Genomic DNA, 13,128 nt, shown 5'->3' with positions numbered 1-13,128 from the left:
AAACGTCCTGTACCACAGTTTTACGGGTGAGAGAGTGCACCTCCCCAAACACCCGGGCGTCAGAACTGCTCATGTCCGAAAGAATAATCAAGCATGGCAAAAGGTCGGTGGGAAATGACAATTAGAAAGGAGAAGAGGGGGGAGGAAAATGAAACATAAGAAAGATAAATAGCATCCAGCATAATTAATGAAGATGGCAGCAGGAGCATAAGGCTTCAAAAGGATAGAGGCCTGGCCCATGGAGCACCACACCCCAAGAGCTGCCCACCAAGCCCCTCATGACGACAACGGGCTGGAAAGGGAGGGGGACACAAAAAGGGTTTTCCTAATATTTTATCATTTTCTGTGAAAGTGGATACAACAAATACAACATTTTGGCTAATGCTAAAACAGAAATCTTAGGAAGTCAGTATGTTATAAACACACACATTTAAAAAGAGCCAAATTTGAGATTATGTTTTTAATGGACTTTATCACAAACAAATATTCACGTCTCCAGAATTGGCAGCAATATTTATCCTATAAATCTGATGTACAGATGATAAGCAGCACTCAGGGTGGCTGGCAGATGATATTGCATAAACCGCCACCCTGAAAATGCATGAAATGGCAAACAGTATATATTTCAACAGAGATCCTTGGATGCCGCTTATAAACAAAGATGAATACGTATCTTACCACACAAAAAAATATAATTTCGATAATTTGTACAGTGAAATGCAAGTTAATGCTGATGCATTGTGAAAGGCGTAAAGTCTCAAAATCATGCATAATTTGTATGTTTTTGGAAGTTTTTTTACACCTATGTATATTAGTGCTTTTAATAATACACAACTGATGTACTTACGAATAAACCACTGTAATATGTTCTAATGTATGTTGTATAAATAAAAAATTATTATTATTATTATTATTATAATTCCATTTTATGAAGTAACTCCTAAAATCTATACTGAATTAAATGATAAGCTTTGGACACATCAGAAAATAAAATATTGATTCGTTTATAAATTAGGTACAAATTTGGTCTAAAATTTTTTAATAAAATAACAGAATCTTACCAAGATTTCCTAAGTTGCTAAACGAGTCAAAAATATAGAACAGTAGAGACAATTAAGCAAATCATCAGCCACCTATATTCAATAATAAATGAGAGAATCAATTAACTCCTTAGACTGCTGAATTAAACTAATTAAATGTCTTTTTACATGCACTTCCTTTGGGGACATCATAACTGTAAAAATCTGTTCTTGGTTGGTTTCCAGAAAGCATAAATAGATCAAATTTAACTCATTACCACTTCATCAATGTTAAAATAAAATATGAAAAGTATGTCTACCTAAAATTCCAGCAGTGAATGTAATGAATCGCCTCTTTCTGCTGAGTCCTCTTGGTGTTCCCTTAGCTACCAGGCCAGGTAGCTCAGGGAGCCACTGAGGACAGCCCTCCCAGAATTAACATTTATGCATTGTTAGCAGTCTAAGGGTTAAACACATGGTGCAATTTGAGCATAGGTTGCTTTTGCATACATGATTGGCATTGTGTTACAAAGCAATGAACATATTATTAAGTAGATACTTGTGGGATATTTTTCTTGTATAAGCATCTTAATGATACAACTTTGTACTGTCGCAATTAATTATTCATTTGTTGGTACGTAGACAAAAGTTTCACTTTAAATCACTTTCATGGCCAACATATTATGTCATGGACACTGGGTAACACTTTATTGACTTTAATAACAAACATCTATTAAAATTTACCACCTTCAAATAATACAAATGCTGTAATTGTAACTGCATTTTCTTTTATACCATAAACACACAATGTAATTAATTACCAATACATTCAATTATCTATCTGCAAATGATACACACACTCAGGATTGACTCCATCATACACAGCTAGGTACAAACACACACACGAGAGAAGAAATCCTCATAGAATTAGACAAAACAACAGACCTGGTTGTTAATATCACTCCGAGCATATCTTTCCAAGACCACATCAAACGGATATCCTCAGCTGCATGTTAAGGCTGGCTACAAAAAAAAAATTAAATAAAAAATCTGAAAACTAAATTTTCAGGATCTTATCAGACCAGTTTTAGAAAATGCGCAGTCAGCGTACAGTCTATCTTGTTAAACTGCGCAGTCAGCGTACAGTCTATCTTGTTAAACACAAAATGAAACTGGAGAAAGTCCAGAGGTATGCCACCACACTAGTCAAAGAACTAGTAAAAACTTAAAAACTTCCACAGTAAAAAGTGGGAGACAGGATTACTACATACTCGATTCTGAGGGGTAACATACAAGGCAGACAAGGACATACTATTTGAAATAGGTGGGACAAGGATTAGGAGAATATATTTGGTAACTATAATACTTATGAGCAATTGCCATATTAGAAAGAATTTTTCCAGTGTCAGGAGAGTTAACTAATGGAATGCACTAAGAAGTAAAGTGAAGGAAGCAATTTCCATACACAGCTTGTTGAAATAATGGTACAAAGTTGGTAACATATACATCAATTGATTGAAGATTGAGAGGCAGGGCCACTGAGCTGAAGCTCTGCCCATGCAAGCACAATTGAATGCAAGTAGGTTAGTGCACACACACACACACACATAGTTATATGACAAAGAGTGCTGGGAAGACGGGACACCACGAGCGTAGCTCTCATCCTGTAACTACACTTAGGTAATTACACTTGCTTAAGCCCAACAAACAGACTAACACCTTGAATATGCCATACCAGAAGAACAAAACAGAGATCTAAGCATAAGTAATTATCAACTGAGGCACCAGGCTGGGAAGACTATGTAGCACTGTATTGCTGGATATTCAAAGGCAGATATCACTTAGGATGCCAATACGAGAACAAAAAGACACAAGGCGAGTGATATCATAGGTATCAGATTCACCAAGGATTCTACGTGTGGCAGATCTAAAGATAAGACTAGTTAGTACCAAAGATAACTTGAGTTACAAAGAAAGATTAACCCTTTATGCTGCGAGCCACAGTGCGACACAATGTTCTAGTTAATCATTAAAAAAAGGCAACAAGCCAGGAAGACTACTAAGCACCACCCACGTCACAGGACATTCAAAAGATCCTAAGTGTCACTCAGAATGCCAACAATAGAGCCAAAAAGCTACAACACAATAAAAAGCTATAAAAAACAACAAAGGTAGCCTTTTTTTAAGTAAGCTGTGCTTAACGTTTATATGAGATGGCACTAGTGGCAATGAGGAAAATAAACCTTTCCTTATGAATTCTTGCAACCAACACAAACAGATGTGTCTGTAGCCAAATATAGAAAGGAAAACACACATACAATAATTGTTCCTTTTAAAATGTTTTAGCAATACACTGTACAGTACTATATGGCAACTTCAGGCTAAGCAAAAAATATTTATAATGCTCAGACTTTCTCAGAAACATGGGTACTGTATGGGGCCAATAGGTCTTCTGCAATTTGTAATTCGTATGTATTTTACTTTTGATACCACTGTTTAGTAGTTTCTAGCAAGAATAAAAGAAAACTGCTTACATAAGGCTCAACTTCAATCAAACCTACTCTGAATAATAAGGGTAACAAATGTATAGCTGAATGCATCAAATCCCCAAAAACAGTAAAAAAAAATTTTAAATTTGATATGGCTTTACTGCATATTTGAATAACAAATATTTCCAAAGTAAAAAACTAATAAAATGGTTTTCAAATTATTTTCTAATTGTGCACAACAGAAGGGCTCTCAAGAATGTTTATGAGCAGCCTTGGGGTTAAGAAAACTCGGTCCAACCACACTAAAATAAAGAAGAGACAATACATGACGACACGACCAGATAAAGAAGGCAAAAAGCAGTTGGTCACTGAAAACATATTTATATGTCTACGAAATGGACAAAAACGCTTATAATCAGCGTGGGTGGTAAACAAATGTAACATGCTTAAAGCAGGAGCCACGTAAACTAACCTGATGCATAATATGGTGGTGCACTCTAAAGTTGGTTAGTGTGAAGGTCCCAATACAGATGCATGGAGAGAGAGAGTGCACTTTGAAGCTAGATCCCACTCCCTAACGACGCAGTTGCTAGATCTCACTCCCTAACGGCACACACAATTAGTTGAATAAGAGGGACAATTGCAACCTAAGAAAGGAGGTAGAAAGGACAATGGGAAGTGAGGTACTGTACTTCTTTACAATTGGTGGTAGATGACTGGAATGGTGTCCAATGGGAGGCAGTATATGTACACAATCAAGATAGAACATGAGCAGAGAACGTACTCCTGTAATGACAAATAGGTAATCAATTAGATGTAATCACACATGAAAGCTAATAACACCTCAACTAATGATGACCAGTAATCACTTAAGTCCCTAAACAGTAGTCAAAAAATGGCTGGATCAATTTACTGCAATTTTTTTTTTCTGTAAATAGCAATACAGTATGATAATTTCTGAACCATATTTAACAATTCTGAGAACTTTTTTACCTATGCAAGTAATTATCAAAGTGCTAAGCCAGAATGGCTACATAGCACTGTCTATGTTACTTAATCTTTACCCTTATAAATTACTTCTCTTTGAAATACTCACACAACAATAACACATTTCATTCAATAATCTGTATAGATCTAGTTTACCACCAAGCGCTCATCCACCTGCTACTCGCCAGCATTAAAATATAGTCTCGGCAGAACTCCGTACATCATTTGCTCAAAGTAAACTCTTCACACAGAGACCGCAATCACAGCCATGATTCCATTACATATTCACACATCCACATTAACTTATATTCTACAATATGTTGACCAAACCACACACTAGAAAGTGACGGTAAGACGATATTTCGGTCCATCCTGGACCATTCTCAAGTCGATTGTGGATGACCACGAAACGGCGTCGTCCCTTCACTTTCTAGTATGTGGTTTGGTTAACATATTTCAGCCACATTATTGTGACTCCTCGTCTGCTTATATTCTACAATTTTACACTGCCCAAATAAGTTGATCAAAAGCATCCAAAAGGAAAGTTTTTAGGAAAATGAGACTAATTTGCATATTTCCAGCATACAAATATTGTTATGCTAAAGTAGATACTAGAAAGATTCCATTTAGTTTTCCAGTGTATTAAAGATGTTATGTATTATTAAATTTCCTATCAAATAAATTAATTATGAAAGATCATGAAAGCAAAAATTTACACCGCAAAGTAATGGATTACATAATGAAATACTACTACAAAAGGTCAAATGTTATACAAGTTAATAAATACGCGAGTTGTATTAAAAACTGTTTATGGTACATACAGTATACTGTATAGATAATGCCTATGATTATTGTAAGTAATTACACAAAATTCCACAAAACGTGTGCTGCCAGAATTATCAAAGTCACCTGCCAAAAAATACGCAGCATGGCTTAAAAGTTATCACGAATTTTCAGATTTGCACATTGGCCACATGAACTGTCAGAGCCTAAACTTACATTTGACTCATAAAAAAAAGTTATTACACACACAAACCAGTGAAAGAAGAAGAGATACATCGAACTGCAAATGGACAATATCATTTAGAAAACGTTAACTTCTTCATCAAAGACCTAGAGGGTGTTGTTTCAATGCATGTGGAAGCCTAATTCTCATGTGTGAAAAAGGCACTAAACAGACCACTATTTGCAGAGTTTTTACCTGGATACTTTGCTTCAATTACTAAAACAATAATTTTCTACTAATATACAGTTTCCAAAAACCACAAAATATAGTCTAAATATCTGTACAGAGCTGGTAAGTTCAGATTACAAAAAAAAAATAAAAAATAAAAATGGCAAATTGAAGGATAAAATTTTCCCGAGAGGCTGTACAAGTAGAGCCGACACCAGCGGCACGTAACCCCAACCTCCACCAATGATGTCTACTAACACAAGTGAAAATCCTTACTAATCCATTACTACAAGCTCCTAGATCTATATACAATTTTAATACCCACCATCCTCCCCCCTTTTTTAAGCTTAATGTTTGGATTCATAACAAATTACACCAGCCCATGTCTAGTGGATACACACACACACACACACATTGATAAGGTGGTCTATTCTGTAAAACTGTACACACACACACACAAGTTATGCAGGGAGATTCATGTGCAACCCCATTCACAGCACGCATTCAATCTGGAAGGAACCATTTGTCCATTAAGCTCACTTTCTTAACCCACCATCTCTTTACATAATGCAACAATGAAAGATCACTCGAAAAAATTAACCCAACTAGATTACCTATATCTCTCCACCTCCAAAATATAAATTTGTTGATGATACATAGATTATAATTAACATGTGGAGCATCAAAATTCTCTAAGTTGACCACACAAATGATCTAATATTCATTCTGGAGCAACGAGGCAAAAAGGTAATGCAATAAAGGCTCAAATGCTGTGAGAGTTGTAGTACTTACTGCAACCCGCATCTTTCTCTGTGCCATTGTGGCAATGTTTAGTGATAGTTGAGTGAAGTAGTCAAACCAAATCTTCCCACTAGTTGCAGCCAAGAAATTAACCGTGAACCGAATGAGGACTATCACGCTCAAAACTGTGCTGACAGAAAGGATATAAAATATTGAATACTGAAAGATGCAGGGATAATAAAGATATTCAAGTTGGGAGATAAATAAAACTGGATAAAATATACGTACTATACACACAAAATCCAGTTCAATTTGAGATGGACTGAATTTCAAATTTAGAACTTTTTTTTTTATATAATTTGTCGAGATTTTGCCCTACAATTGAGCTATTGTTTTTCATTATAATTTCAAAATCAGACATGAAATGTCACATTTTATATTACAAATTCTAACTCGGGACAACCTCATTGAGCCCAACCACTAGGTAGAGCAACGGTCTCACTTCACGCAGTTCGACGTTCAATCCCCGACTGCCCAAGTGGTTGGGCACCATTCCTTTTCTTCGTCCCATCCCAAACCCTTATCCTGACCCCTTCCAAGTGCTATCTAGTCGTTATGGCTTGGCGCTTTCCCCTGATAAGTCCCTCTCTCTGTCATTGAGCCCACAAAAATAAGATGCTCGGCCAATATGGCTATACCACGTAGCACAGATATGAAGTGTGTCATAACAGTATAAAAGCATTAGAGACCATGACTTGGGCCTTTAGAGTATTAGTATGCAGAAATTTGTTTTTGTTTCTTATCAGCAGTCTCAGGTTTGTCTTTATTCCATATAAATAACTGTGGAATTAGCAAGTTATTAGTGGAATGCTCAAATCTATACATTATATCTTAAAGCTTCTAGGATTTGGCCGTGAACCATCTAGTTCCAAACAATCGACTTTGAACCATCTAGCCTCAAACACTCCGACCCTGAATCATCAACTTCGTACAAAAACTTCCTCCATACTAGGCTGTACTATGACTTGTTGGTAAATATGAGATTATCATTACAGTTTTGCATCTATTAAAGAAGTTCTCCTTTGTTCCTTATTTCTAGACAGAACCCAAAATGTAAACAACTGGAATGACAAAGCAATTTATAATAATAAGCTACAGCAATTGCTTGCACTGAAAGAGTATTATCAGTCTGTAATATGCCACTTCTATGATGATGGATGTTAACAGCCTCAATATTCATGTATACACAAATATACACCAGAATTCAACAATACATTTCTATATTAATTTCTACCATGTAGCATAGGCTCAAAATACAAATACTGTACATAAACCCATATATACAATTCAACATACATGTATTATACAAGTACACGACACCAATGTTAGAGAAATATGTCAACAAGATCTTCAGACTTACTGCATTATTGGGAAACAAAATAATCTCTTAACAGTCATCATTATTATCACAATGGATTCCTTATAAACACACACACACATCAAAATTTTGGTCCTACACATATGCACTCAGAAATATGCCATCAAAACTAAGGGCCCCTATTCAAATACACACTGCATAGAGATGCTACTTAAAGTCACACACACACACGTACGGGTAGTTCGCGCACAGGTGGTACGCGAACAAGGGGACACAGGTGGAAACTGAGTACCCAAATGAGCCACAGGGATGTTAGAAAGAACTTCTTCAGTGTGAGAGTAGTTAACAGGTGGAATGCATTAGGCAGTGATGTGGTGGAGGCTGACTCCATACACAGTTTCAAATGTAGATATGATAGAGCCCAGTAGGCTCACGAATCTGTACACCAGACGATTGACAGGTGAGAGGTGGGACCAAAAAACCAGAGCTCAATCCCCACAAGCAAAACTAGATGAGTGTACACACACACACACACGAGCACGCGCACACACACACAGTACACCATTGCCTAGATGAACACACGCTCAAATTCATAATGAACAAACTATTCTCAGAAACGTGTGTCTGCAGTAGTGTACACGCCAACATGTCTGAATTTGCAAGTGGGTGTCACAGTCCACATACCTCTTCATACACAGAAAATAATTCCTTATAACTAAAAAAATTCATTAGATAAATTTGATAAACATGTTTCCATATACTAAGAATCTATGCAGACCATGGAAGGTCAAACAGTAACGATTAGTATGGAACATTGTTCAAAAGCTCAAACCATAGAAATAATATATAATTTTGTTATTTTTATGAGTCCCTTCAGGTATTTTCAATTAATTAATGCTAACTTATAATTAATTGCACAAAGCTTACTTCCTATATGTATTGAATTTTAAGATGATACTGTGCTGCATATAAAATTTTTATTTCAAACAAAAGAATTCATAACTGCATTTATCGCCAGCACCATACTGGAACATGATGAACACAGCTACAATAATGGACATTACAAGTGGAAAGAGAGAGAGATGACAAGATGACAATTCAGTAACTGAGGCTGACTAGATGTGAAAATGTCTACAGAATAGAAAGAACAGTCAAATAATATACACACAGATAAGCAGCAAAAATGAGAATGCTGCATTGATCCTACCAGCATCAAGGTTAGAGAAAATACAGTATACCACTATAATGCAGAACACAATGCCAGCAAAAATATGCATTAGGCAAAATGGGATTATCCAGGCAAAACACATTTTAAAGATATGGGTTGGTGTTTTCAGCGACAAAAGGGAGTCATTTGAGGCTCGTTACATTAAAAGATAGGTACTGTACTGTACTTTATCTTTTCCTTCAACGAGTTTTTTTTAAGACTTTAATGCCCTACATTGTTCACAGGTATTCGAAAAGACAATTCATCCAAAGATATAGTTAATAAAGATAAATGAATATGTATACTGTAGATATAAACACATTACCTGCACAACATCAATTACTCTCCAGGTATCCATTTTACCTTCATTTTAAAATAGTTCATAAAAAATTTATCTACAAATTAATTTTGCGCTTTTCCCAGCAACAAGTCACGTGAAGAGACAAAGGAAGGAAATTATGAGGAAAAAGTGCTCAGCCATTACAACTATATAGCACATGGAAGGGCTATAAGGACAGGATAGGATTTGGGATGGGAGGAGGGGGGTAAGAGTGAAGAAAAGCTGACCAACCACATGGATCATCCTGGATGAAACACTCACCTGCAAGAAGCAAGGCCATCACTCTACTGACCAGTCCATGTGGCTGATATAAAGAATGATATAAAAAGTACAGAAGTGTATTAGCAAAGTATACGCATGCAAAGTAACTGTGTAGGAACATAGGAAGGCAAGCCAGGAAAACGAGAACAACCAGTGTTGGTAACGGGTAAAAATTAAATAATTATATAAAACTAAAATGGTAAGTCATAATAATAATAATAATAATAATAATAATAATAATAATAATAATACAAAAATGCTAAAACGAAGATGTGGAGAAAACCGAGGAAATATGAAGGTCTCAATTTCTCACCCTTGGCCTCCCGCTAGTGACATATGGCATCCCTAGACAACTGCATTTGCTACCCGAAGAATCTTACTATGGAAGAGTGACAAGTTCGGCCCATATCACGGAAAATGACACCATACCATACTAAAACTGCCTTGCCGGGGATCATTAAATCTTTGAGATACTATCAGTTCCAAGTACAGTGCAATAATACATTCACACTATTTTGGCCTAAACCAAATATTATGGGAAGGACACTACATGAGGTAAATTATATCTACTATATGAAAATAATCATAATAATAACAATATTAATAATAATAATAACAACAATGCAGTAATAATGATCATTATATAGATAAAAACACTCCACTCCAATTCCATATTAAATTAATTTCTGTAATAAGAGGAGAAGCAAATGAAAGACATGATAAAATAAAACAATATAAACATATAATTGAATCTAAATAAGAATAAACGTATGATAGACAATTACATATCCAGGAATCTGAGTTAAGCCATACACTTCCTACAATATACAACTAACTGTACTCTGATGTGTCAAATTACAAATGAACAAACCAAATACTGTACAACAGTTTAATGTAGATTTTGCACGTTCACACACTCTCTAGCAATCCTTATGAGTTACATTAAAAATAAAACTTGTAACTACCATCACAGGCTGATGGACCACAGTAGAACATGATGCTTATTAAATGGGGCAAAATTTGAAGTATTTAAGACAAACTAGCATAATCTCACACAAGTTTTCCATTTACTAACACACAAAACCAACACTGTAAATACTGCTGCCTGCTTCAAATAAGGAAGACTGGATGAAAAGCAACTACTATAAAAAGTTACTTCTAAAAATAATTGACTAAGTGTGGCAATATAAACAGTTTTATAGTCACAATCTGCAAATTATTAATTATCCCAAAGCTTCGTGGGCATCTTTTGGATGTGAATACAGGATTGCCTGTCAGGTGAGGTGTAAAATCCCATTTCACTTCTTTTATTATTCAGTAGCACTGGCTCACTAGGTTTCCAAAACACTATACCGTATATTTTCACTTTAGGTAGGAAAACACAAACTGACGTGGCAGCTGCACAATGTGTCCAAGCTGTGACAGACAAACACTAATCACATTTAATTCACTCTTTATCTGCACTAGAGAACAGGTTGGTGCCACACAATCTTGCCATTAAGACAACCCGAGACTAGAAGGCAGTGCGTAGGGGAAAATTTGGTACTAACAACACAGTTTGAATGACAATTACTAGTTGACACATCATAAAGAGTCTGAGGGGTATCTTTAACACACGTAGAAAGCTCTGAGCAGTTCTGATCAAACATCATCAGCCGCACACCATGAGCATAAGGGGAGCATATTAGCCGGCCATCGGAATTAAAGCACAATTCTTTGATAAAACCTCGGCCAACATTTGGTTCTTCAATATAGTGAGTCAAACGTGGTATATTTTTAGCAATCTTGTGGTTCGGGTCTACAGTGCGATAGTATCGTGGATAGTTCTGTCCAGGACGAAGTAACAAAATTGCTCTGTGATTACCTGATCCAGTTCTAATATAAAATGCATTTCGAGAGTCAAAGGCATTACCAGCAGTTCTCTCTGAACCTGAATTTTCTCTCGAGTCTAGTTCTCTCCTGCTGCGAATACTAAACGTCCTGTTGCGACCAATACGTTGTAAGGTAGAGGAAGACCCCTCCCCGGGCCCACTCCCCGAGGAGCCTTCCCCTTCTTCTCTAGTGGAGCGTTGATGCCTTCCTTGTCGAAGTCTCTGCTCTTCACGACGTTCACGTATATGTTCCAAAGCCTCGAACACGTCCATAGAGGTGAATCTAAACTGTATATCAATTCCTCCTCCGCCTCCCCCTCCTCCTCCACCACCTGCACCCACAGCAATGCCTGCACCATCGACAACACCGACACCACCATTTCCGCTTGCACCAGCTCCATAAGAACCACCACTTCCCCCTCCGCCAGCTCCACCAGCGCTTCCACTTCTTACTCCTCCTTCACCACCACCTCCACCTTCACTACCACTATCCCCACCACCACCATCATCACCCTCATCTCTAGGACTGTGTCTTAACATAATTTCCACTCTGGGGCTGAATGTTAAGGAGAGATGAAGATTTCCACTTCCACCACCTCCTTCACTCCCAGTACTACTACTACTACTACTGCTATTGCTACTTCCACCACTCATCTGCCTATTCTGAGTTGATGATATCTGCACTTCTGGTTCACTAGTTGAAGGAATGTCATCATAGGGTTCAATATCGTCGTGCTTGTGTTCATCTTCATCTTCGTCTTTACAAGCTGTTACTCCTAGTTCCTGAATGTCATGGACACAGCTCCACTGAAACAGATCATGTGTTAGATGTCATTTTCTGCACATTAAGGGTACAAACTACTTAAAAGTGTATTACCAATATACTAGTTTTGAATGTAATTTATGTACAATCTAAAATGCAAAATATTCTTTCAAAGCATTACAGCTGCAGTTAAATATATTACAGCTGCAGCTAAAGATGAATACATTACAGCTAATCTAAGGGTAAATCCAATTACAGTAAAGGATATTGACAGCATTCACACACACACAGCTATTATGTAAAAAAAAATTCTACTTAATTAAAACTACCTTCTCTTATAAAATATGTGAATTCACAACAGAAATGGTACTATAAAACTTTACAATTATTTTCTAGTATACAAATTTTGAGAGAGAACAGGAAACACGGTCGACTTACCTCAGAAGAATCTTCCATAGATGTGTTACGAGAGAGGACACACCAACCCTGAGGATGCACTTGCAAAGAATGGATCACTTCGGCTTCATTGGAGGGGGGAAAGTCGGAGATGAATTCAATTCGGTTTCGCTGAGCATAGAAAAGGTGTGTGAACATGGCCGCTTGAGGGAGCGGAGTGTTGGATAGCTGCATCAGACGGTACATGTTTGGCTGCAAAAAACATTATACTGTATTACACAATGATATCACAGGAACACAATGAGCATGAATAAATATTGAGGCTGTATGATGGAACTAAATACACGTCCTTGGACTCCGTAGTGAGTGTGTGAAGTGCTTAAGTACGTAGGTCCAATACCAACATATGGCCTCAAAATTCATCACACTGTACTGTTTGAGTACAAACCACATTTAAAGATAATCACATTTAAAGATAATCAACTGATCAACATTACATTCC

At 36.7% G+C, this 13,128-nt stretch overlaps 1 protein-coding gene across 1 annotated transcript in view; it reads right to left on the bottom strand.

Annotated features, from left to right (window-relative positions):
* Positions 1 to 445: 445 nt before the first annotated feature.
* Positions 446 to 13,128, bottom strand: part of LOC123775048 (DDB1- and CUL4-associated factor 10 homolog) — a 30,414-nt gene continuing 17,731 nt past the window's right edge. Inside the window, exons 5-6 of the mRNA XM_045769831.2 lie at positions 12,669 to 12,878; positions 446 to 12,274 (exon numbers count right to left, since the gene is read on the bottom strand). Of these exons, the coding sequence (XP_045625787.1) occupies positions 11,060 to 12,274; positions 12,669 to 12,878 (1,425 nt within the window). The 3' untranslated portion in view covers positions 446 to 11,059. The remainder of the gene's footprint in view (positions 12,275 to 12,668; positions 12,879 to 13,128) is intronic.

This window comes from Procambarus clarkii, chromosome 92 (assembly GCF_040958095.1).
Source record: "Procambarus clarkii isolate CNS0578487 chromosome 92, FALCON_Pclarkii_2.0, whole genome shotgun sequence".
In the NCBI taxonomy this organism is placed as follows: Eukaryota; Metazoa; Arthropoda; class Malacostraca; order Decapoda; family Cambaridae; genus Procambarus; species Procambarus clarkii.
Note: the sequence above shows the minus strand (reverse complement) of the source record. Positions and strands in the feature narration are given on the sequence as shown.